The 26,982-nt window shown below is 44.0% G+C and overlaps 1 protein-coding gene across 2 annotated transcripts in view; it reads left to right on the top strand.

The window, feature by feature from the left end:
- The window catches only part of celf4 (CUGBP, Elav-like family member 4), a gene marked incomplete at its 3' end in the record, with an annotated part of 136,858 nt that extends 110,280 nt beyond the window's left edge, over positions 1-26,578 (top strand). Inside the window, exons 3-12 of one of the 2 annotated variants that reach the window (XM_079510498.1) lie at positions 5,239-5,367; positions 6,773-6,852; positions 8,174-8,314; positions 11,275-11,413; positions 14,682-14,837; positions 18,256-18,366; positions 19,060-19,122; positions 19,542-19,619; positions 23,419-23,562; positions 26,451-26,578. In XM_079510498.1, coding sequence (XP_079366624.1) covers positions 5,239-5,367; positions 6,773-6,852; positions 8,174-8,314; positions 11,275-11,413; positions 14,682-14,837; positions 18,256-18,366; positions 19,060-19,122; positions 19,542-19,619; positions 23,419-23,562; positions 26,451-26,578 — 1,169 coding nt within the window. Of the gene's footprint in view, positions 1-5,238; positions 5,368-6,772; positions 6,853-8,173; positions 8,318-11,274; positions 11,414-14,681; positions 14,838-18,255; positions 18,367-19,059; positions 19,123-19,538; positions 19,620-23,418; positions 23,563-26,450 lie in introns of both variants that reach the window. The other variant, XM_079510499.1, reaches the window with a different exon arrangement.
- Between the last annotated feature and the right edge of the window lie 404 nt (positions 26,579-26,982).

Raw genomic sequence — 26,982 nt, forward strand, 5'->3', positions numbered from 1 at the left:
GAGGCAAGTACTCTGTGTGTGTGTGTGTGTGTGTGTGTGTGTGTGTGTGTGTGTGTGTGTGTGTGTGTGTGTGTGTCGTGGTGGGAGGCGAGACGATGCAGGATTGCACTCGTACCTTTGTCTCTCTCTCTCTCTGTCTCTCTCTCTCTCTCTCTCTCTCTCTCTCTCTCTCTCTCTCTCTTCCCCCACCACTCTCTCAACTCTATTCTCTTTTTTTCCCGCTCTTCTTAACTTTTCTTTTTGTCTTAGGCGACCTTGCTTCGTCCTTGCCTCAAAAAATTGGGATGAATAGTAATAAAAAGCCTGATTTATATATTGTCGCACGACAATAAAAAATGCTCAAAACGGAATGCATTGCACGGCAACACGTTTTAAGCTTGTAGAACTTTATTTTTTGGCATGCAACATGTGTATGACAAAGTAGGGCGAAACTAACTGCCGTAAGAATAGTACAGTTAAAATGAGAGCTGAACGTATACAGCTCTACATCAACGCCCTCTTTGCAATTAAGCAAAATGACACAAGAGGGTGTGCTTTACTGTCATCAGGCACACGGACTGGCACAGACAATTGTCCCTGGCATTTGTGGTCTTCACCAGCTCAGAGACGACTCAAAGACGTTACTATGTCTTTTTTATTACTTTTTTCATTTTGTTTTGGCTCAGCCCCGGCCCCAAGGCCAGCCCGTCTGGCATTTGCCAGAATTGGCAGACTGTCCAATCCGGGTATGACTGTCATTAATGCACACCCTGCGTTGCTGCACGAACGAGCCAATAGGCGAGTTCCGTATAGGCAGCACAGAAGGGCCATTATATTAATGACACTAAAGAAAAACCTCAAGTGTATTATTGCGATTAATACAACAGTTACACATCAACTAAATTTCATTAAAAGTAAGACATCCTCTAAAAAAGAAATCGTAATTTTTTAACGACCTGTCCCAAGAAATCGCTAGCCTAGCCAGTAGCGCCACCCAACCGGATCTGCTCTGGGAGAGCGGCGAGACTCAGCACAGGTGATTTTTATGTTTTGATTAAGCGTTCCATCATGCTCATTTAAGCACGGCTAGATGGCTATTTCAACCAATCAGATTGCTCATTCGAAACGTACCTGTTGTATAATCATAGTTTTTATATTGCCTTGGTCTCTAGGCACGCATTACACGCATGGTACTGTTTGAGAGAATTCGCACTAGTCAGTCATAATATATGGTATCTTCTGAGCGTGCGCATGCGTGCGTGTACACTACAGTATGTATGTGTGTAACATTGTGTATGCAGCGCTGTGCCTCTTCAGACTTTAGAGCTTCTATTTGGAGTGCCTGATGTCGACTGATATATATCGGTCTTACTGTTGTGTTAACATTCCTTTCCCTAAGCGAGATGAATGTGTCTACCGTGTGTGTGTGTGTGTGTGTGTGTGTGTGCGTGCGTCCTCCCTGTTATGTGCAAACCACTCTAGTGCCCCCCCCCCCCCCCCCCCCCCAAGTGCAAGGCCAGAGCGCAGATTAGTCTTGTTGACTCGGCAAGGACACCCTGTCAGGCAGCAGGGAATGGACCCTAAGCGCACGCACCCGCACCCGCACGCACGCACGCGCGCACCCACGCACACGCACGCACACGCACGCACGCACCCACGCACGCACGCAAGCACACGCACGTAAGCATGCGCGCACACACCTTAAAGTACAGTGCGCGTTCTGAAGGTAAACAAATCTAGGCTCATAATTTGTCAGCAGATACAAGCCACACATGCACTACCGTGGCCGTTTAACATTGATATGTAGCCGATCTACAGGCGCTACAGATCTACAGATATACAGATCTACAGGCACTACAGATCTACAGGCACTACAGATCTACAGGCACTACAGATCTACAGATATACAGGCACTACAGATCTACAATCCATCAATCCATTCATCAATCCATCCATCAATCCATCAATCCATCAATCCATCCATCCATCCATCCATCCATCCATCCATCCATCCATCCATCCATCCATCCATCCATCCATCCATCCATCCATCAATCCATCAATCCATCCATCAATCCATCAATCCATCAAGTACTTAACCCCAGTGCTGTCAAATATACTCCTGGTCAATAATTATTACTCGACTACAAGTAAAAGTTGCATAATCGCTTTACATATACATAAGTATATTCACATGTACAGTGTACCTGCTTTTGAATACAGTTATGTATTAAAAAAATACTTCACATTTGAATATCAAACAATGCATTGCTGTACTACTGTTTTCACAAGGAATTTACAGAAGCTCGTAACTCTCTGAAACCACATTGTGAGTCGCTTGTAGAACCACTATATGCTACACAAAGCCTATAGAAACATCTCTTAAAACGTCAGAGTAGAAATGCAACTGGAATCAATAAAAAGCTCAGTCGTGTATTCTTCTATTTAAGCATTAACATTAGCTGTAACTCAGAGCTGAATGAAAGGGTTTTTATTTGGCTCCAAACCAATAAAAATACACTCAATAAATAAATAAAGTACAGTACTCAATAACTCGTCTGTCGGGTGGAAACGTGCCGCTTTTTGAGCTTGTGGGTCTACTATACTTTTGATGCTTTTCTGTGATGCCGTGGTATGATCAATTAGGGCGTCAATTTACAAAATAAATGCAAAAAGTAAAAAAATATGGAGATAAGAGGTCAAAAACCTAGTTTGTTATACTGTCCACCACTGCAATCAACCAATCGGTCAATTGAATATGCAGTCATGTGATAACAATAACATGCATGAAGCACTGAACTTCATCGTTACTGTTGAAATGTTATTACAGTATGTATTTTGGCAGTCAAACGTCACTTGACCAAACTAAAAGCTTTGCGGTGTCAGTCTGTCCATCCATCCACACACTTTGCACAGCATTATCTCAAGCTCTATGCTGGCTGGCATTGCCACAGGGTTTTCTGTGTGCCTCCGTGAGCCAAAGAGAATGACCCCTGCTGATTTCCTATATAGCGCCAACCTTGGGCCAAAAATTCCACTCTGCACACAAGATATCTCACAATCGAATGGGCAGCTTGCCATGAAACTTAATGTGCTCAGGGAGGATGAAACCTGCAGATTTTGGTGATCCCGCGTGGCCTTTCCTGTAGCACCACCCCTCAGGCACACAAGCTTTTCTCTAAAATCTATGGGGGAAGATTGCAGTGAAACTATCTGAGTGCATTTACGCTCCCCCTGGAAGATGAACCATAAATATTTGATTAACCCCATGACTGGTTCCTCATGCACCACCGAAAATATCAACTTTTGAAACAAGCAGATCCTGTTTTATTCAGGCAAAGCCAATTGAGAGCAAGCTATCCTTTTCAAGGACGCCATGATCACAGCATGGAATACACAATACATACGTATGAAGAACAATGAGAAACATTTAGAGCCACTTTACACAGTTGTAGTTGTGTGTCCTCAAGAAGCATAAAATGCCATGTTGCTCTCTGCTCTCTGCGAGAGATGGTCAACCCACTTTTTCATACAATGCAATGATGAGTGTGAAAACCATCGCTTCACAATGGAGAGTGAAGCATGCTTGTACAGCACATCACCATCATTAAAAACAGACGTTATTACAGATTGGACAATAGAACAATTTATGGTGCAAGGTGGCGTAAGGTCTAAAACGCAGGGTGCATTGTGTGTGTGTCCAGCTCCGATGCCGGTTAAACAGCACATTACTGTATCTGGGCGCAAAGGTAAGGCGCAAAGTGCAAAGGACAAGGACTTGTATTTCATCTCTGAGTCATGGGTGTGTTTTGGCTTTTGGGCGTCACATAAATGACACCCAACGTAGTGGCGTCTCACATTCTCTTGCCCTGCACCACGCCGACACGGTACATTGTTATTTAAATGACCAATTCAGCAAGTTGGAGGAGACATGAAGGAGTTTCTGCATGCTCTGGAAAAGGATCTGCTCGTGTGCAAAGTGAAAACATGCAATCATCTATTTGTTTCAAACTGCACCATACAATAAAACATCACAATAAAACAATAAAAGTAAAGATACAAATGGGAGCAAGCATTGATAATGTTATCTAATGATGTTCAGGAGAGGTTGTTTTTTCTAGCCACCTATTAAGGCATGACAGCTGTGCACTCTGTGCGTCCGGTGCCCCGATTTTGCTGCTTGTTAGCTGAGCAGAGACAGATAAAGAAAGCCATGGAAAATATGGATTCATGACATTCTTACACAACGAGAGGTTGTTTGAACATATTTATCGGCAACAAAGTGTAGGCTACTTACAAGCATAAACCGCATAAACCTTTTCTCGCCTTTCTGCCCGTCTCGCTCTCTCCTCAAAACCCTTTGTCTCCACGCAAAGACATACGGAGAGTCGGACACATTATTTGTCTCGTAATGACAATTGCGCTGGGGTTTTGGTGCTGCCTTGTGCCTGGTGTAAGATAAGAGACCAAGATGATCACTAGGCAGAATCCAGGATGAAACCTACACTGGTTTTGGTGAACAAAATTCAATTTCCAGTTGGGGTTTTCACTCTTAAGGTGGTGGTTGCACAATGAACGTGTTTTTCGGAAAACCGAAGGAAAAACGCAGCTAAAAATCAGAAAACGCGTCCGGTGTGCAGGGACCTTTACTCTTGCTTTTGTTCAGAAAACGTAATTGTTCCTAACAATCTCTGTCGGGTGGAAAACCTTGTTATGTCCAAAACTCTTACTTTTCAGGATTCAAATTCCAAATAAAGTAGCAAAAGTAGCAGATTGACGAGCTCGCGCCGCGCCGTATAGATCTGCTACTTTTGTTGCTTGATGTGTGACGCCGTAGTATGCTCAAGTAGGGCAATGGAGAGAAGGGGTTTCTGCCCGACAGCGAGCTGTGAATATAACGTGTTTATTTATTTTCCAGGGACAGTCCACATTAATCACTGTCAACATGTCAGTTTTCACATCCATGTAAATGAGCCAGAGTTAGCCAAGAGCTAATTGTCATCTGTAGTCCCCCGAAGCAGACCGTTATTAAAAACGGTGATATAAGTATCAACACAAACACAGACATAGCAATACGGTACAAGACAAGTATAGACACAGTACAGGAGACAGAACAATTACAGTCAAATGTGACACCAGTGACAAATAGAGCTGATAATTACCCATGATTGCACGGCGATATACGGTACATGTCTTCCACCTGGGCCTATAAGTATGTGAGCGAAGCCTCTGACTGTGATCGCTCCTTATTTGCTTCAGAAGACAGAAAACTGTTCGTGGGCATGCTCAACAAGCAGCAGTCGGAGGACGACGTGAGGCGTCTCTTCGAGTCCTTCGGCAACATCGAGGAGTGCACCATTCTAAGAGGTCCCGACGGGAACAGCAAAGGTGGGTAGGAGGATGTTTACAACCGCCGCTGAACCGGTGGACTCTTTTACAGGCTGAGGTGTAAAAAGAAAATCGATCTGGCTTCTTAAAAAAAAAAAAAAAAAAAAGTTTTAGGTGACTTTGAAAGTTAAAGCTTGAGTGATGTCACCGAGATATATCTCTCCGTGTTGGCTTTGACAGACGTCTAGGCTACTTTTTTTTTTTTTTTGACGAATAATTCCGGTGTCCAAATTTAAAGCAAGCAACAGCCCGTCAGCTTTTTGTCCACAGAAAAGGGATGGGACAAACCGTATAAGTCCTTGCGCGTGAACCCTATTAACCTTACGAGTCGACTTACATGGCTTTGCTTAAATTATAAAGTTTTGTTCCTCCCAAAAAAGAGAGAAACGTCACATTTTCGGCGAGGCAATTCATCACCACCACCCACCCACTGAGGCTCAGAAGAAAAGGAGAGGGAGCGAGAGAGAGAGAGCGAGAGAGAGAGAGAGAGACCTTGTCAATGTCTAGCCTATAAGTCAACCTCGCTCATTAACCGTAGGGTTTCATGTGACGCCGGAGAAAGTTGTCCTTTTCAGAAAATGTTGTCAGCGGCGCTACACCAAGTTCAGCGTACGAGGTTCATCAGTGGGCTTAGAAGCCAATCAATGTGGCCTGATGATAACTAAGCCCGATGATTACAGTGGGCTTGATCATTGCAGATTCCTCCGTGAAGCTCCATTAACAAGGCCTCATCAGCCCGGCTTACTTCGGCTAAGTGGAGGCTTTAGGCTCGATAATTACTGGGAACTTGATCATTCAAATTCATCAGCGACGCCGCGTCAATAAGCGAGCGACACCGCCAGAGCGCCTGTGGCATTTTAAGCCCCCCCATATCCACCCCCGTCAGAGGATCCCGAACGTTGTTGGTGTCAGAGCGACGCGCTTAGCCCCGCTTATTGACCGGCTGTCACAGTGGTGGACAGTAACTAAGTACATTTACTTGAGTACTGTAACTGTACTTTGAACTTTGAAACAGCGGATATTTGTGAAAATACTGTGAAGGTACTGCTTTTCCTCGAAGAGGAAATATTTCGTTGCTGTCGCCGACAGCCTGTCAGGCAGAAATCGCCATTATTACTAGCAGTATTACTTGAGCACACTAGACTACAGCGTCACACAAAAGCATCAAAAGTACAGCTTGTCCATCTGATACTTTTGCTGTTTTTGAATTTGAATCCTGGAAAGTAACAGTTTTGGGGTTTTGAGGTTTCGAAATATTTGTTTTCAAATCCTGTATTTTTCTCTATTTTTTTCTCTCTCTCCCTCTTTCCCCCCTTCTCTCCACCCCCCCTCTCCCCCTCTCTCTCTCCCCCTCCCTCCCCCCTCTCTCCCACTCCTCCCCCCACTCCCCCCCTCTCCCTCCCAGGCTGTGCGTTCGTAAAGTACTCCTCCCACGGTGAAGCTCAGGCAGCCATCAGTTCCCTACACGGGAGCCAGACGATGCCTGTGAGTGTGACATCCGTACATGTATGTGCAGCATTATACTTTCATCCTGACAAGCACTTGAACATTATGTCTTATTTATTTTTTACCACTGGGGTTTTACTAACTTTTTTTAGTGGCCCCGGACCCCACCCATCTGACAAATAACCATGGCAGCTGAATGGCGGCCGAGTTATGCCGTCAGATGGGTGCATATGCATTTTCAGAACGTGTTTATTTTTAACGATTAATCAATCGATTGTGTTTCGACTAATATTGTGCTACTTTAAAGATGGAGTGCCGTGATTTTTTTCCCTTCTTCCTGGAGGCTGAAACCTTGACAGTCAAACGTGCCAATGAAAAAAACAGTGATATAGTGACATCACACTATCATCCCCTCCCCTAAAACCCCTCCCCCTTTATTATACAACAACAGCTGTGGGTGCGGCTTCAGTTCAGGTGAATTAATGAACTGATGGGGGTGTCCACATAAAAAACGACATTTTAACAAATACTGTACACGTTTTGGAAAAAAACCTTCCTGATGATCATGTTTTATAGGGTGAACAAAAATCATGGCACTCCATCTTTAAGTTCATATGCATCACAATGAAAACTCATTTTTCAAGACTTTAACAAGTTAACTGCCAACGTGTGGCCATAGAGGGTAGTTAGCTACACCAGCCGGAATTGGTCATTTTCACTTCCGTTTTCCCCGCTCGCAGACCGCTGTTGTAAGAAACGGCTTATGTTAGCATTAGCTCACGATGTTTATGATACGATACCAGAAATAATATTTCAATCGCGATGAGATGTAAAATCACAAATCATATCCGAACCTCAGATGGATGTTCATCACCACGGACAGCGCTCGTAGTTTCAGAGAAAAGAGCGAGGGAAAATCCTATTTTAAATGGGACTCTGAGTCTATGGGACGTTTCCTGGTGCTGGGGATATGCAAGGCGTTGCCTAGCAACCGGGCCAGTGTTAAAAGTAGATTTTCAGCTAAACTGTTTCATATCGATAAAGTACATTAATTGATGGAGAATTCAGAGAAAGGCTTTTAATTATTTTGAATGCACTATTATTATATTTATATATATTTATATATATTCTATTTTATATATATATATATATATTCTATTTTATATATATATATATATATATATATATATATATATATATATACACTAACATTAATGTTAAATTATCATTGAAATTATTTTGGGGCCAACTTACAATATCCTCATGACCCAGAGTGGGCCCCAAGTGCGCTATACAATAACTTTGTCTCGTGTTGTGTGTGTGTGTGTGTGTGCGCGCGTGCGTGCGTGCGTGCGTGCAGGGTGCCTCATCCAGTCTGGTGGTGAAGTTTGCCGACACAGACAAGGAGAGGACCATCCGCCGCATGCAGCAGATGGCTGGTCAGATGGGCATCTTCAACCCCATGGCCCTGCAGTTTGGAGCCTACGGAGCGTACGCCCAGGCAAGTACACACACACACACACACACACACACACACACACACACACACACACACACACACACACACACACACACACACACACACACACACACACACACACACACACACACACACACACACACACACACACAGGGCAGGAACCTCTTATATCCATATTTGTACATGTTTTTTGTTTGTTTTCATAAATGAATATAACACCCTACGTGATCATACTACATTACAGCGTTAGGACTGTCACGATTATGACATTTTCCATAGCGATTAGTTGACACACAAATAATAGCGATTCATTAAATTGTGAGCTTGCAGTTCTGCTTCCTGTTTTTTTTGGAAAATGTTTGGACATAATTTCAGCATTTCTCAACATGGAATCGATTGACGACTACGCAAAAAAATAATTGCGATTATGTAATAATTGTGACAGGCCTATACGGTGTCACACAAAAGCATCAAAAGTAGCAGAACAACAAGCTCGAAAGGCGGCACAAAACGTGCTATTTTCTTTTTTTATTTGATTGCTGAAAGTAACCGATTGGGACATATGAGGTTTACACCCGGTGGCCACCTACCATCCATCCCCCTGCAGAATGCCTCCATCCATCCATCCTCCACAGTTATTCATTCAGAATATCTTCAGTCAAGGATGCAGGCTGAGGGAAGCATGGGAAGTCCCTGAGTCCTGGTCACACAGAGAGCCACTCACTGACCCCACATGACTGTAAAATAGTATAACAATAAGTCAGCACGCCAGTATCCCTGCATGCAACCATGTTCCCTCGCACCGCATCAATCCAACCATGTTCCCTCGCACCGCATCAATCCAACCATGTTCCCTCGCACCGCATCAATCCAACCATGTTCCCTCGCACCGCATCAATCCAACCATGTTCCCTCGCACCGCATCAATCCAACCATGTTCCCTCGCACCGCATCAATCCAACCATGTTCCCTCGCACCACATCAATCCAACCATGTTCCCTCACACCGCATCAATCCAACCATGTTCCCTCGCACCGCATCAATCCAACCATGTTCCCTCGCACCGCATCAATCCAACCATGTTCCCTCACACCACATCAATCCAACCATGTTCCCTCGCACCGCATCAATCCAACCATGTTCCCTCACACCACATCAATCCAACCATGTTCCCTCGCACCGCATCAATCCAACCATGTTCCCTCACACCGCATCAATCCAACCATGTTCCCTCACACCGCATCAATCCAACCATGTTCCCTCACACCGCATCAATCCAACCATGTTCCCTCACACCACATCAATCCAACCATGTTCCCTCACACCGCATCAATCCAACCATGTTCCCTCACACCGCATCAATCCAACCATGTTCCCTCGCACCACATCAATCCAACCATGTTCCCTCACACCGCATCAATCCAACCATGTTCCCTCGCACCACATCAATCCAACCATGTTCCCTCACACCGCATCAATCCAACCATGTTCCCTCGCACCACATCAATCCAACCATGTTCCCTCGCACCGCAACAATCCAACCATGTTCCCTCACACCGCATCAATCCAACCATGTTCCCTCGCACCGCATCAATCCAACCATGTTCCCTCGCACCGCATCAATCCAACCATGTTCCCTCGCACCGCATCAATCCAACCATGTTCCCTCACACCGCCATATCACAATAGCAAATATCCTAATGTATGTCACTCTAGTCTAGTCTGTTGTGTTGCCTTTCAATTATTGAAAGGCAAAATGTGACTATACTTTTATTAGAATGACTATCATTGTTTTTTTTTCCTTCTTGAAAGCATGGAATCATAGCAAAATAATTATGTATTGGTTAGTTAAACAACTAGCATAAACACGACAGTTTTTACAAACTCTCATTGCTTATAAATACATCTTTCTTTGAGATTTACAATCTCAAAGAAATAAAAAATCCGATCTTTTCTCCCCGATTCCGATCTTTTGAAAATCATGTGATTGGAGCCGATGTCCAATCACCTGATCCGATCGGGACAACCTTACCAGCGAGAGTACATGGGAGGGAGACAGCGGATTCACCCACTGTTATTCTGTTTGTTCAAATCTTTCCTGGTATTTGGGTTTCTATTAAAAATGAATCTCAATATACCAAAATAAATCCACCTATAGTCTCTGGATAAGGTACATGGTTTCTCTGCTTGTTATTTGTATACAAACCATCTGGACCGGCGTATGAATGACTGACTGACTGAATGAAAGGCTTATGGGACCCACCCTTGCCTGCAACCGATGTTGAAACGTTTGTGTATACCCTGCCAAAATGGATTTGTTTTGTTTTTATTATTTTTGCTTTGACATTATCGTTGACGCTGTTGCTGTTTTTTTTGTGTGTGTGCTGTGTCAAAGTGCGTTGAATGTATCATGAATGTATGAAAGCTAGAAATAAATCGTACAAACATTAATAATAATAATGATAAATCCAACCATGCTCCTTTCCACTAAAAGTACAACCAGGACTCTCTCTTTTCCCGGTGCTTTGCCCAGACGGGTGTGGTTTTGAGTTCAGGATTAGGCATAGTTTCTGTGAAATTAATGTTATGGTTAAGATTAGGTTAAGGCATAGTTTTTGTGAGGTTACGGTTAAGGTTAGGTTCAGGCATAGTGTTTGTGAGGTTATAGGGTTACATTTAGGTTTAGGCATATAACCACGGCCAACCGGGGGCGAAACACTAAAGAAAGAGGGAGTCCCGATCACATCCCAACCCTCAGGGCTGCCAAGTCTCACCCCTTGGGAGTGGGAGTCTCTTTACTTACTACGCACCACAAACTAAGGCCCAAACCTCAATCTAGGGTGGGATGTCTGTATTCCTCTAAATCTATGTTAAAAAATGCCAAATCGACATTAAAAAAGGCAAAATTTTGAGTCTCACTCTTGCCTTTTTCTGAAACTTGGCAGCCCTGCCAACCATACTCCTCCTCTCTTCATGCGCAGGTGCAGCAGCAGGCAGCATTGATGGCGTCAGTAGGCCAGGGCGGCTACCTCAGTCCCATGGCAGCCTTCGCCGCAGCCCAGATGCAGCACATGGCCACCATCAACGGCATCCCGGGTGGACCCATGACACCCACGTCAGGTGACTTTGGGGTGGTGATGGAGGGGGCGGGGTGGGGGGTGGGGCATCAAATGTTTGAAAGATATCAAACATGTTTGGAGATTTTTCAATAATTTTGATTTTTAACACAAATATTCTCTTCTGGGGGTTCATGGCACAAAGCATTTTCAGATGGGGGTCTGCGGCCAAATACATATACATTTGGGGGTCCTTCGCACAAAACAGTTTGAGAACCACTGGCTTATAGCAGAGACGTGCACACATAGACATCAAAGGGGGTTTCAGCCCATGCCCTTTTACCCGTCTGTAAAACAACTGCCCTTTCCAGACCATGAATGCAGCATTTACTACATGGTGAAAGAAATGCAAATAATGCCACTCCTTTCCATGCCATGCCGGAAGCACCATTCAGGAGAATTGATTTTTTTCCCCGAAGTCTCCTGAACTTGAACACAGTATTTTGTGTTGAACAAATATGTTTAGAAATCCATGTCGTATACACCGCATCTCCACTAGCTAAAAGAGTACTGGGTTGTGCCCCGAAAATAGCTGATCTACAAGCTCTGAGCTTGTAGATCTGCTATTTTCGCTATTTTTGTCCAAAAGTGCCCTCTTATGTGATTTCAGCCCCTGCCTCTCTCTGCCCGTCCCTTGCTTATAGGCTGTGCATCCCCGTGTAGTACAGCGTATGTTCTGAATTTTGATCAATCGGAGCGGTGCAAATTTATACTACGCTGGAAACACCAGCAGCATGATGAGACGATGCACGTTCCGTTCATTTAGAGCATATTTATCTGCTGGCTGGCTGAGAGTGTCAATATTTTCAACTTGGGTGTTTGGAAGAAAAAAACAAATGTTTTTTTAGGTGAGCGCCTTGCGTTTTCAGCTGTGTTGGTGGACAAATACAGCCTAAGGGCCGATTCATACTCCTATTTTAGAGCCGAATAAAAGTCGGTTCGGCTCTGTAGAGCCTACAATGTGACGTCATTTGAGGTTTGGGGGGCGGGGACCGTCCTGAAGTCAGCTCTTCGGTGCTACTGAAAATTTCTGACGAGCCGAAATCATTTCGGCACTACAGCGCCGAAACAGCGGTAAAATAGGAGTATGAATCGGCCCTTAGTTTCATACGGGATATTTCCCCACTTGACCTAAACGGGTCCAAAGGAAGGAAATGGAACTTGTGGGGACGACACAAGTTCCCACAGATTGTGGAAATGAGCTTCTAGGTAAAACCGGCACATCAGAGTAATATAGTAAGAGAGGGGCAACACTAGCGTTGACTCGCATTGTAACAATGGAATGCGGAAGTGCTCATTCTATCTCAATGGGATAGTTCCAGCCATAGGAGCAATGTTTGGAACTATAGCCCATATAGGCACCCGCTTTGCGGCGAGATCAAAGCGTGCCGCCACTCTCTTAGGGACCGGTCGAAATTTTAATAGGGGTACCCCTGGAGGAAATGTATGTGTCCTCATATAAAATAACATCACCCTCCCTGTGAATGAAAATAAAAATCCAGTCCCCTCCCCAGGTGATTAAACAAAAAGGAATCACCCTCCTTAATTAATTAATATCACATTTACCTGAGTATTATTTATTCCTAACTTTATTCTGCTAGCGTTTTTAATATGTGAGAAAATAAATTGACCGCAAAAATCGCGAAACAAAACTGTCCGCTGTGAGGCTTGAACTCACGGCCAATGTGGACAATGGTCTCAAAGTCTAACGCCTAACACAGCAAGCTATTGAAAAGTGGGGGTTGAAGTGTGTACTTACACACTTGGATAGGCCAAGCACAATGATTGACGGAGAACAATGAAAACCGGTCCTGTTGGGAAGAACCAAGTGAAAGCAACAGAGGGGTATCGTTGACCAAAGTTGTACTTTAATTCAGAAAAGCTGTAGTATTAGATATATATATAAAACCCGGACTATTTTATTATCAAAATTGGATCACCCTCCCTTGGACTCGAAATAAAATTAGCTCACCCTCCCTCTGACTAAAATGAATAAGACATGGCCCTCCCCTATTTTCCTCCAGGGCCCCCTTTTCTAAATTTCGACTGGTCCCTTACTAGATTACTCTGGTTTACATGAGATCATGTTCAGCTGATTGAATTCACGTTCACGTATTGAATGTTCATTAAAGTGCATTTTCCCGTCTAAATAAACAAACAGGTATAAAGCAACATAACTGGCAATATCAGCCATAATCAGTCATCCGTCGAGCTGCATATGAAGCAAGGCCAGGTTTTTTATGCACAGCACATTTAATCAACAAGGCAATTCCTTCTTTACATCAAGAAATAAGCACGAAATGCGTTTCACGCTTACGTGTTAAGAGCGAGTGCACAATTATTGTAAATGAGGTGCGTGTCTGTCCACCAGACGGTGCTGAAAACGCCGGCTCAACTTCTGCACGCTCCCGCACTCATGTTTGATGCTAACGGTTATTGCGAGGGCCAGACTGAGACATGAAACGGTCCCTGACATTATGGTGTCTACAGTCTGGGCCGGAACCCTCTGACATTTGGCCAGAAATGCCAGATGGTCCATCCAAGCCCGACCATAAAGGCGAGCTAAACTGATGGCGTCTGTGAGGATAATGTGATGGAGTAATAATCACTCTTCACGCTTCCTTTGTATCCCACACAGTGGTGGTCAAACGGCTCAACCCCAGTTACTTACTTACGTATTAGTTAGCCTATACTTCACATCAAATAATATTATGACGATGATAATGGTATGATGATTATGGTAATTCATAATATACTTTTTCCCTTAATCCTAAAAATTCAAGTCAAAAGTACAATATTTGATTTGTCTTTGAAATGTATGGCGGTGTGAAAGTCACACGTCGAACGCTCAAGTAAAGTACAGATACGATCATCTGTGTTGAGGTGGAATGTCCAACACAGGATTAAAATAAAACAAATTGCTAAAGTATAGCAGATCTACAAGCTCAAAACAGGCCGCTTCGCGCCGCGTTTCAAGCTTGTCGATCTGCGGCTTTGGATCCTTTTGTGTAAAAGTAGGGCAATCATTTACAAAAAAAATAAAAAATGGAGATAATCTGTAGATAATATAGAGGTACTTTGTTACTGTCCACAGCTGACTGTGTGTGCTTGTCTTTGTGCCTCCGTGGCTGCAGGTGGCAGCACCCCTCCAGGCCTCAGGGCTGACTGTGTGTGTGCTTGTCTTTGTGACTCCGTGGCTGCAGGTGGCAGCACCCCTCCAGGCTTCAGCGCTGACTGTGTATGTGCTTGTCTTTATGCCTCCGTGGCTGCAGGTGGCAGCACCCCTCCAGGCATCAGCGCTCCAGGCACAGTGACCAGCATCTCCTCTCCGATCAGCGTGAACGGTTTCGCCGGCCTGCCGCCCCCCCAGGCCAACGGACAGCCCCCTGGGGAGGCCGTCTTCACCAACGGGATACACCCATACCCTGGTGAGTCTGAGCCAGCGCTCTGCATGCATGGCACGAGTAGGCTATACTGGCATGATGTGACACAAAATATTATTATCGTTGCTGTCGGGCAGAAGTACAAAAGTGTCGGCATCAACATGTACTTGAAGTACCAAAAGTAAAAAGTACTAGCTCATTGTGCAGAATGTTCCATTTTACAAGTTCAAAATGTATATATATTTTTAAATAGCCGTTCTACAATCTCAGAATGTGTCGCGATGAAAAATATATGGGCTGAAGTGGTTAGTGTGTTTTGTAATAATAATCAAAATAAGTAACTGGTAACTAAAGTTTTCATAAATTTGTAGTGGAGTAAAAGTACAATATCTTCCTCTGAGCTGTAGTGGGGTAGAAGTATTGAAAATTATAAATACTGAAAAGTAAAAACAAATACCTCAAAATTGTACTTAAGTATCGTACTTAACTAATTTACCTTACATCACTGCAGAAACCTCTCATCTCCATATTTTAACTTTTCGTATTCTTTCTGTAAATTAACGCTAATAACGATCATACTACAGCAGCAAAAGGAGCAGATATACTTGCTTTGAGCTCTGTAGATCTGCTACTTTTGATACTTTTGCATTTGAGTTCCGAAAGGTAACAGTTTTGGACATATGAGGTTTCCTCCCGACAGAGACAATGTACTAAATAATAACACAACGTAATAAACAGAACAGTATGTCATCGCTGTCAGGCAGAAACCTTGTACTGTACGGCCAAAACGGTTTATTTTCAGGAAATGGAAAAGTGTGTCCCTGACTGTGCTCTAATGGATCCAATGTACTTTATTATTTAGTCACAAGCTCTTGTTAACAACTTAATACATTTCATTTTTGAGGGACGCTAGCCCCTCCTATACACAGGTTTAATGTTTGTCTTTAGTTCAATGTTTGTTTTGTAAACGCCATTGACAATGAAGTGAAAATATACGTCATAATGTGTCATTTACGTCATATTGTCTCTTTATTGTTAATGGCGTTTAATGTTTGTGTTTGCACCGTTTGTTTTTTGCACCGTTTGGAATCAAAATTCCCTTGTGGGTGGATGTTGGACGTCACAAACACAACGTCTGGATTTGATTGGACGGTGGGGTGGGTGTCAAAAAGTTAACGTGCGGATTTGATTGGCCAGGTTTCACGTGACGCATAGAGCTCCAATCAGAGCTACTAGATTTCCAGGCCAGGCACGAGACGGCCTGAAAATCTAGATGTGAAGGTCTAGGCTAGGAACATCTAGTCGATTAAATATTTATAAACAACCCACAGACAGACGTAACCACATTCAACCTGGCGTCCCCGTTTTGGGGCATTTCATTGCAGGCGAAGTCTTTCAAGAATCTTCTGCCTTGTTCAGCAGCTCACGACACATTTTGAGCTTGTAGATCCGCTATAGCTTCACTATACTTCCGCTGCATGACGCCGTCATGCGATGATAATGATAATGATGGTGAAGATGCATGTGGAGCAGAGTGGCTCACAACCTCAGCCTGATGACCTAAAAAGTTTAATTTCTCCCCCGCATTAAAAGGATATATTAGGGCGTCGGAACCGCAGCCCGGACGGAACCGCCATGAATATGAGAACCGTTACCCGCACAAAACCAGAGAACCCGAAATGACCGAATGCAGAGTTCTACAAGTCTTAGAGAGTTGTAGTACATCATTAACTTCTTTCTTACCTAAATGTAGTCCGCTGTTGGTGGTGGTGCAGCGCCACTGCATGGCCATTAGAGTCGAGTCAATCATTGCATACAGTTGGTAAATAAAACAAAAATCCACGTTATTCAACAATTACAACAAACAATGTCCAAGCGGGAGTATTTCCATCTGGTTTCTCCTGGCGGTACCATGATCCACCATCACGCAATTTTCGGAAACAAGGTCCAAGCGGCACTATTTATTTTGATATTCAAAGCTCCATAACTCTGAAACTGTGAGCGCTGTCCTTGGTGATCGTCATCCATCCAAAGTTCGGGTGTCATTTGTGACTTTGTCTCGCATCACTCCCGACATGTTAACGTTTCTGGCGATAGGAAAACGGTGTGCGCTAATGCTAATGATAGCCAATCCTTAGAGTGAGAGTGTGCAGGGGGCTACATCGGGGATGAAAATGATCCTCTTAAAGTGAACGCAGGCGCTGGCACAGGTTAACTACACTAATGCTACCACCTAGCGGCACACAAAGAATTAGGATGTTGGCTTTCCACACGAGAGGTACGAATCCCAGGCCTTACACACGTGAAGATGAATGATAGAAAATAACACAAGATGATTTGACGTTGCTGTCGGGTGGAAACCTCATTATGTCCAAGACTCAGGATTAAATTCAGGATTTATTTATTCAGGATTCACATTCCCAAAATAGCAAAAGTAGCAGATCATTTCAGGCTTGTAGATCTGCTACTTTTGATACTTTTGTGGCGCTGTAGTATGTATGATCAAGTAGGGCATTAATGTGCGAGGAAAACAAATGGAGATAAGAGGTTTCTCGGAGATGGCGTGAGAAGAGCTTGGCTCCCACCTCTTGTACACAAAGCAACTTCAAGACATGCTCAGAGTTACGCAAGAGCACAGTGGAAGTGCATGTGTGGAATGACCTTGAAGCATGCTGCAAAGGGCAGGCAGGGGGCTGTGTGGGAGGGAGTACCATCTTTCTACAGTATAGCCCCAAGGACAGCCAGTATGCCAAGGGGACAAAGCATGAGCCAGCCATTGTAAATTGTAAAGCGCTTGGCAAAGCCGCCTGCAGGCCTGCCGGAGGGCCGAGTAGGGAGTATATGGGTGCGCTCGACGCTCGTGCCATGATACATGCTACAGTATAGCACCCGTTGGGGTCTCCTCCGGGAGGGGGGAGGCGAGGTTATTAATAGGTTTCATTTTTTAAATTTTATTTCACTTTTTTAAAGCAGGTTAGCTAGTATATTAGTTTTGAGTGGTGCACACTGTCTCCAAAAACAGATGTGTGTGTAGGTCTGTATGTATGTCCCTGACTCCCTATATGTCCGAGTACGACCTATTGACCCCTGCAGCATGCTGATTGGGGTCAATAGGTCATCGCGTTAGTCTACGTTTCTTTGTAGAGCCTTATGTTATTATATTTTTATTTAATTAACTAATCCACCTTTCAGTAGTTGTTAGCGTGTAGATTGGCTATTTAAAATGTTTTTCAAAATAGTAAAAAATGGCAAAGAAGTTAAGGGATATATAGCTCAATACCATATTGAGCCCATATTGTTTTTACATTTTGCGATGATATTGAATTTTGTTGTTATTGCTATATAGCTATATCCTTTTAGACCTTTTAGACCAAGTGCTTGACTGACGCACGTTGTTGCTGTTTGCATGTCTGTCTAATAAAGTAATCAATCAATCAATCAAAAACCAGGTGTTTCTCTTCAGTGTTGCAGGAGGTGGTGTTCAGGGAGGAGTCGGAGAAGAACGGTCTGGGCGTGGCCCCGCGCAGTTGTTTCGGGGTTCAGGGAGGCTGCTTCCTCTCTTCTCTCTCTGAAGGTGTGTGTGTGTGTGTGTGTGTGTGTGTGTGTGTGTGTGTGTGTGTCAATGTGCAAGCTATACAATGTAGGTTTCATTTGACTTATTTTTTTATAGCTCATTATAGGTTTTTTTTTTCCTCTCTCTCAATTAAGTAATAATAATGTTGGTGCCAGTCGACAGGTGTATCTGCGGCGTTGTTAATTGTGAAGTGTGGCGCTCGTGTCGAGCCGCGGCATTTCGTTAGCATGTGTGACCTTTTGAGTGACTTCGTTTCAAATGAGTAATGATTAAATAATAAATAATGTAAAAGCTATAGTGTTGCCGAGACAGACGGGCTTGATGACGTGGTGTTGTTCAGGCTGGCTATAACCTTTCTGCTTTCTCCCCTCCATGTCTGCTCCTCTCTCTCTCCATCGCATCTTCTCTGCTCTGTCCAATGCCTCGCTCTTTCTCTCTCCCCCTCTCTGTCCACCCCCCCTATCTCTCTATCTCTCTCTCTCTCTCTCTCTCTCCATCTCATGAACTCATTCACCCGGCTGGCTCTGCTTCCCTTGCTCCATCCCACCATCCTTCCACCCCTCATTCCTCCCTCACTCCTTTTCTCTCCCTCCCTCCCTTCCACCCTCCCTCCATCCTCTCAAAATCATCCGTTTTTCCTCTCCACCCTTCCGTGCGTGTGTGCGTGTGTGTGCGTGTGTGTGTGTGTAACAGCTCAGAGTCCCACGGCAGCTGATCCCCTCCAGCAGGCTTACACAGGAGTCCAGCAGTACGCAGGTCTGTCTGTCACTCTCACTGGATCACTGCTGTTTGTGTGTGTGTGTGTGCGTGCGTGCGTGCGTGCGTGCGTGCGTGCGTGCGTGCGTGCGTGCGTGCGTGTCTTTCTCAATGAGTGAGCGAGAGCGACAGAGAGAGAATGATTCATCTGTGTCTGAATTACAATTTTCTTCATGTAACATGAAGTGTGTAAGGTGAGCGGCAGCAATTTATTCTCTGTGTGTGTGAGAGAGAGAAAGTGAGAGGGAGAAACAGAGCGTGTGTGTGTGTATGTGTGTGTGTGTGTCATGTAGACTCTATTGTCTTTGTCAATCTGATCGATTGCCTGCGGTGTGTCTGCATATACTATATCACAGTGTATTTTGGTGTGTTTGTGTGTATATGTGCGTGCCTGCGTGTGTTCGTGTGCGTCTCAGCAGCCTACCCAGCCGCATACGGCCAGATCAGCCAAGCTTTCGCCCAGCCGCCTCCCATCATCCCACAGCAGCAGAGAGAAGGTACACACACACACACACACACACACACACACACACACACACACACACACACACACACACACACACACACACACACACACACACACACACACACACACACACACACACACACACACACACACACACACACACACACACACACACACACAGTATGTGGTAGGGCTGTACAATGGCCTAAAGATTTGAGGAGCATAGAGTTGTTACCGGAAGGTTCCCGGTTCATTTCCCCAACCGGACCGGCAGGAACGATGTTGGCGGGGAAGTGAGTTTACCCCTCACGTTGATGTGCCTCTGAGCAAGGCACTGACTGCTCCAATCCAATGGAGCTGCTCAGCATATCGTTGCTGTCGGGCTTTCCGTGCGTTTTTCTTTTCTTCCGTAAAATGAACACCCTTTGCGTCACGCAAAAGCATCAAGAGTATAGCAGATCCACTGGAGATGTGTGTCTGTGCTGCTCGGCAGCTTTCCACTGGAGATGTGTGTCTGTGCTGCTCGGCAGCTTTCCACTGGAGATGTGTGTCTGTGCTGCTCGGCAGCTTTCCCATGGTAAATACATGAAGGACAACATACCACTGGAGATGTGTGTCTGTGCTGCTCGGCAGCTTTCCCATGGTAAATACATGAAGGACAACATTTTCTGGGTGAAACTTGCCAATTAATTCAGGCATAATTTGATCAAGCCATTGCAAACGGCCCACCTCTCCAGATGACTCCCGTGAGCACAATGAGCAATACAATATTAAATACAATAATCAGGATGGTCACTTGAGCCATAATCGTGCAGCCCTGCTGTGCCGTTATTATTCAGAAATGAAATGAAATGATTACTATATTTACCCAGGGTATCTGGGCTAAGCTCAAGAACTTGTTTCCAGCCAGGCCCTGCTCATAGAACATTTCATCATAGTGGTTCAATGCCTTGTTCAAGGGCACTTCAGCGGTGGTAATTTTAACGTGTCGGACCGCTGATTCGAACTGGCGACCTTCCGGTATCAAGACCGCTCCGCAATCCATTCGGCCACCGCTGCCAGTTCCTGTGTTTGTTTGTTTTGTCGACAAAAGAATAAATAAACTAATTATAGTTTATATATTCTTTCCCCAGGAATGAAATTCCACTTTAGCTAATCAGCTTATAGTTCCACTATACACAGTCTAATGGATAAAGTAGGTCTGCTGATGGGTCCGTGATGGCTTCAATTAATTCTTTATTCCTTAGGGAGATCTCAATCCTAGTTTTTGCTCCGATATTAAAAATATCCTTTCTTATTTATTTATTTAACCCACAGTAAATGACCATTTTCTTTGTTTTCTTTTCACTTGGGCAGCATACTTTTTTTTTTTTATTGTTTGGTCTTTTTCTGCCTTTATTTGACAGTGTATATAAGCTGACAGGAAATGGGCTGGGGGAGAGAGATGGGAGTGACACGCAGCAAAGGTCGTTTGTCGGGACCGGGAGTCGAATCCGCGACACGCTGTCATTCTGGATTAGCAGCCTAGGGCCCGGACCTAGGCCTATACAATGTAGTTCCACACACATACAGTACATGTAGTTCCACACACATACAGTACATGTAGTTCCACCACCAAGCCCCCAGAAGGGCTGGCCAACGTTGAAGCGCTTGGCCCTACTGGTCAGAGCTGGGACTGCAGGGGGCGGGCCGGTGCAGCTGGGGTTTAACCATACAGAGTAATAAAAGGATAGAGACCGAACCGGAGCACAGTGGCGTTTTGAAGCACCCGGAAGATTTCTAAATGCCACTGAGCAACTTCCCATTGAAATGAATAGGGCAGTCCACCCTCTATCCTTTATAACTCTATGAGTTCCACACATAGAAGCAATAACAACTAACAAAACAAAACAAAGACGAGTGTGTTTGTTCTGCTTGACGTAGAGTGACTGAACAGGGAGCGGTCGGTGGTGACGTTCAACAAAGACATGTAGGTCTCCAGCCCAATTTGAACCCACAGTGTTGACGATGTTAATCTGATCTCTTTAGTCGTTCAGGTCGTTTGGGAAAGAAGTGTCCCCATGGGAGGATTGTTAATGACTTCACACTAAATACCAGCCAATAAAAGCAAATGTCTTCTAGGACAGTGGTTCCCAAGGTGGGGTCCGGGGACCCCTAGGGGTCCTTGAAGGAGTTCCAGGGGGTCCCCAGCGAAAATGATGAATGAAACCAAATGGACCCTTATGGGTCTGTAACTCAGAGAGTGTACAAAATGGTTCCGTTTGGTCCATCAGAGTTAATTAACTTTACAATATACATTGGGGTCCCAGAGATAGAAATGCCATTAAATGGGGGGCCGTAGCCTAGTTCAGGTCAAACCTGCAGGGGTCCTTGAAATTAAACTGGTTGAGAATCACTGCTAGAGCCGTAAAGAATCTTCTCTTATGGGGGTCCTTGGCGTATATTTTCTAATGGGGGTCCACAGGCAAATGAGTATCAATTTGGGGGTCCTTGACATGAACAAGTGTGGGATGCCACATCACATACATAAAAAAGGTTGGTTGTTATCCGTTGGGGATGTAGTATTAGTAACACTTCTTTGCATAGACAGACGTCTCCTGGATGTTTGGGGGAGAGAGAGAGAGAGAGAGAGAGAGAGAGCTGCGGACCAAACTCCAGTCACACTGAAGAACTCAATGACCCCTGAGCCACTCCTGCTTGGGACGTTACTGCCCCCTTGTGGGAGTGAACCAAAATGTGTGTGTGTGTTTTTTTGGAGAAACTAAATACTTTCCAGATCCCAGTGGTCTTTGATCATCCAAAAATTACTGACAGCTGATAGCTGTTTGCTCAGATGAAAAACACTCATTTGTTTTTGTAGGGTTTTTTTTTTTCTTTTTTTGGATTTGTTTGTTTTAATCTTCTCGCAGTTCTTTGAGGATTAATTTGATTTCAGCCGGCATGACACAGCCCGCTGAGGAAGCTGTTGTTTGACTTGGATATTCCATACAGACAGTTTAGTGTATATAGTGTGAAGATGGCTGTGAGTTCAGGACAAGCCCATACATCATGTCAAAGCTTTTCCCTTTGCCTATAATGTCTCTTTTGTACTACGAAAGAGACAGAACCTTCCATCACCGGATACAGCAGTGGTTCTGAAACTTTTTCATGTCAAGGACCGCCAAATTGCCACTCATTAGCCTGCGGACCCCCATTAGAAAATATATGCCAAGGACACCCCCATAAGAGAAGGTTTTTACGGCTCTAGCAGTGATTTTCAACCATTTTCATTTCAAGGACCCTCAGTTTGACCTGAATTATTTCTATCTCTGGGACTCCAATGTATATTGTAAAATCAAAATTAATTTCACTCTCCGAGTTACAAGGACCCCTAGGGGTCCCCGGACCCCACTTTTTGTAATACTATGTCGATCAATTGAATACATAGGACCACAATACAAGTCCCCCGGGACTATTTTGTGTCCTCTTAGCCTTAATGTCTGACTGTAGGGTACCTTGTGCTGTTTACATTTGTGACTAATAAATAATTCAATCAATCAATCAAAAGAATAGCGTACCACCTCCTGGGCAGGGACCATATTTGTAACCGAGCCATATAGCGCGTGGAAACAAATCCATAACCGGTGAAATAAAGTTTCACAGCACCGCACGGTCCGATTCGTTCTCTTCTCCAGTATTTCTCCTTTTCTTACCCCCCCCTCCTCACTTCCATCTCTCACTTTGACCATTCCCCTCTCCCCTCTACTCCCCTTACTCTCTCTCCCTCCCTCCCTCTCTGTCTCCCCCCTCTCTCCCTCCCTCTGTTTCTCCGTCTGTCTGTCTGTCTGCAGGACCGGAGGGTTGTAACCTGTTCATCTATCATCTCCCTCAGGAGTTTGGGGATGGAGAGCTGATGCAGATGTTCCTGCCTTTCGGTAATGTCATCTCCTCCAAAGTGTTTGTGGATCGAGCGACAAACCAAAGTAAATGCTTTGGTGGGTAAAAACGAATAAAACCAAGAGATTATTATTATTATTATTCCTTCTTCTACTTTTCTTTTTTACTAATCACACTTCTTTACTGCAGCCAACAACCAACCCCAACCCCTTTTTTATGATTTCATGTTTTTTTCACTGACAAACTAAAGAGTGTGGGAAATTATCCCTGTCCTGAAAACCCTGATTTCCCCGAGAAAGCAGGCATGAAGAATCACTGTGTCTTGGAAGTTTTAATTATTCAACAGACTGCTCCGTTTTAATCCCTTATCATTAATTTCTTGCTTTGTTAAACAACTCGCCGTTAATTGTGCAACCGCCGTAGCTCACGAGTCATGTTGATTACGACAAAACAGTGTGAGAAAGAGTTCCGTTTCAATGTCACGTAAGACGAAGTGTCGTATACATTACGATTCTACAATGTAGGCATTTAGCAGACGTCTTAATATACAGAGCGACTTACAATAAGCAAAAACAACACAAGGTAATACATCGAACGCGTAGAAATAGTCATCTAGGATCATAAGTAAACTAAGAACCTACTGTATGTCGCAGCCAGGGACTGGCTCCCAAATCCAACCCTTGAAGCTGAGTGCCAAGCAGGGAGGCACTGGGTCACATCTTTATAGTCTTTGGTATGACCCGGCCCGGGGGAATGAACCCTGACCTCCTGATCTCAGGGCGGACACTCTAACCACATGGTCACTGAGCTGGATATTTCTAACCTCGTAGTTAAACACAAAAAAAACAAAAGAAAGAAAGAAAGAAATTAACAGTTCTACTGCGTATTATATAATATTATATAATATTATATTATATAATATTTGATTATAATGCGGGTAGCATTATAATCAAATATTCTACGCTGCCGGGATTGTTTTATTACCTTTAGATCATACGCTGAAGTATCTGGGCTTTTGATCGTCGAAATTCCGCTGAAGATAGCTTGCGCTGTGTGTTTACATTCCATCGCACCAATCGCCATCTTGCTACGGTACATGGAGGGGTGTGTGAGGCTGTTGTAGTCAGACAAAACCCCCCGTTCACTTGCATTGGACTCAATTTCCCAGAAGCCCTAGCAGCCCAGCGAATGTGTCGATTTCCGGTTTCAACATCATAACAGTTAGCTCCTTCCACCAGCTCCGCGGCAATGACGGACTTTCTTTTTAATTATTAAAATAGGGCGATTTAGACACAAATAGCGGGGATGTCGTATTAAGCTGGGCATATCGTTTGATCAATCAATTTAACGCCCTCAAAAAACAAAACAAAAAAAACAATACTGCCTGCCTCAACCCAGCTGATGGTTTTGGTTGCATGTTAGTGCTGTCAATCTTGTGATCCTGTGGTATAATTTATGTCTGATGTAAAATGACTGCATGGATTCCATGAGAGAATTCTTGCACCTCTCGTAAGCATTGCGGATACAGTATATTCAATGATGACATTGTCGCTGTTGGGTGTTCCTCTGGATCCAACTATTAGTCACACGCTCTTGTTTTTCATTGGACATTGAATATTTACAAAAACTCACAGACACACTTTGTATAAGGACTTAAAGGAGCATTCAGTGATTTGGGTGATTTGGAAAAAAACCCGGTCCGCCCCGGTAACAAGATGTACATGCACGCACTACAGTGGGGTGACACGCGACAGGCCAACAGCACACACACACAGCACCGCCCCGCTCGATCATGATTGGCGGAAGGCCCTTCTCTATCCTGATTGGATGAAGGCTTTGCCACCTAGGCAAAAACTAAACCTAAGGTTGTTTGACCCTCAGGGGTTAACTGGGGACAGGGAGGAACTCCTTATATGGTCAGCACACTCTATAGTAGGGAAGATTATCACAACAAAACAAAAAAAGAAGTGATATTTGAATTAAGTGAAATCACTGAATATACCTTTAACATTTTCCAAAAATAGTCAAAATAGCAGATAGCACACAAAAAGTTGAAATACGGAGATACAGGGTACAGTAGGCTACAAGGTTTCTACTCAACAGCGACAATATGTAAAGCAGTTCCGTCTACTATAATGGATTGCTAGTAGTGACTGGATTCAACATTTAACAACACTTTGAGTTATGACTCACTTGAACTGTAGTCGATGCTTACGACAGGTCGTATGATTTGTTAATTGAAACTCAATGTTTTGTGTTGCAGGAAAGGTTTTGTGTCCTATATATGAAATAACCACATTATAATTGTAAAGTTGTATCTTTCCATATAACTGTGCCAGTGTGCCTATATCTTTAACCACTCCCGTTGCTGTCGGGATGAAACCTAATTTTTTAGGTTTTAGATTTAATTGTTTTGCATAAATCAGTGCTACTGAACACCCTTTACGTCTGTGTGTTGTTTCGAAAATATTGAACCAATGAAAAGTAGTAAAAAGCGCTTCAGACAACATCTCTTAACCCCATTGGAGCCTCAAACTGTCTGCTAAAACAGCTAACTCCACCACCTCTCTCCCTCTCATGGAAGTAATTGACAATATATAAAGTCACAACACCAACTTTGATGAGGCTGTATTGCTTTGTTTTCAAAATATAAGGTTTTCTTAATTTCCTGAAAAAAATCTTATTTTTCATTTTTGGAGTTTGGTTTCTTCCCGACAGCAGAGATATATACTTTAGTTTATACTAGGTCTGCAAGTGTTGTGGTGGTTTCGTTCATTTTTGTGTATAGTTTGTTTCGATGCAATAATGGTATTTTTTCTTTTAAGTATATAAAAAGGTCTTAAAAGCCCTTAAACTGTCACTTCACCGTCATCTGGTGAATCAAGTGGGGACCCCCCTTGGGGTGCCGGACCAACAGGTTGAAAACTACTGAATTCTTCGCTAACCATTTGGTTGTGTGTTTTTTTTTTTGCCTTCGTCCAAACAGGCTTCGTCAGCTTCGACAACCCCGGCAGCGCCCAGGCTGCCATCCAGTCCATGAACGGCTTCCAAATCGGCATGAAGAGACTCAAGGTGCAGCTCAAGAGGCCGAAGGACGCCAACCGCCCCTACTAGCCCCGCCCCCCATCCCCCCTCCCCCCCGCCCCGCCCCACCCAGCCTTGCCGAAAACCCCCCCAGGGGGAGGGGGGTTGGGGCAGGGGCAGCCGCTGCACACAGGAAAACACAGGTCAGAAGAAATGCACATTTACGTATGTGATTAAGCTGTTAAAAAATGTGTCACTATGCAAAGTGTTGCTAATTCCACTAGAATGAATTTAAACAACACAAAACGTCTCTCCTGGGGGTCTCCCTGACTCAAAATATTGTCAGATGGGGTCCTTGACATGAAAATGTTTGAGAATAAATATTTATTCCGTACAAAATAAAATAAATGGAGGAAGATTATTTTGTGAAAAAAGCAGATCAACGTGTTGTGAGCATTTTGTATGTGACGTGTGTGTATTTCCGTTTTTGTTTT

Source organism: Electrona antarctica, assembly GCF_951216825.1.
Source record: "Electrona antarctica genome assembly, chromosome: 9".
Taxonomy (NCBI): Eukaryota; Metazoa; Chordata; class Actinopteri; order Myctophiformes; family Myctophidae; genus Electrona; species Electrona antarctica.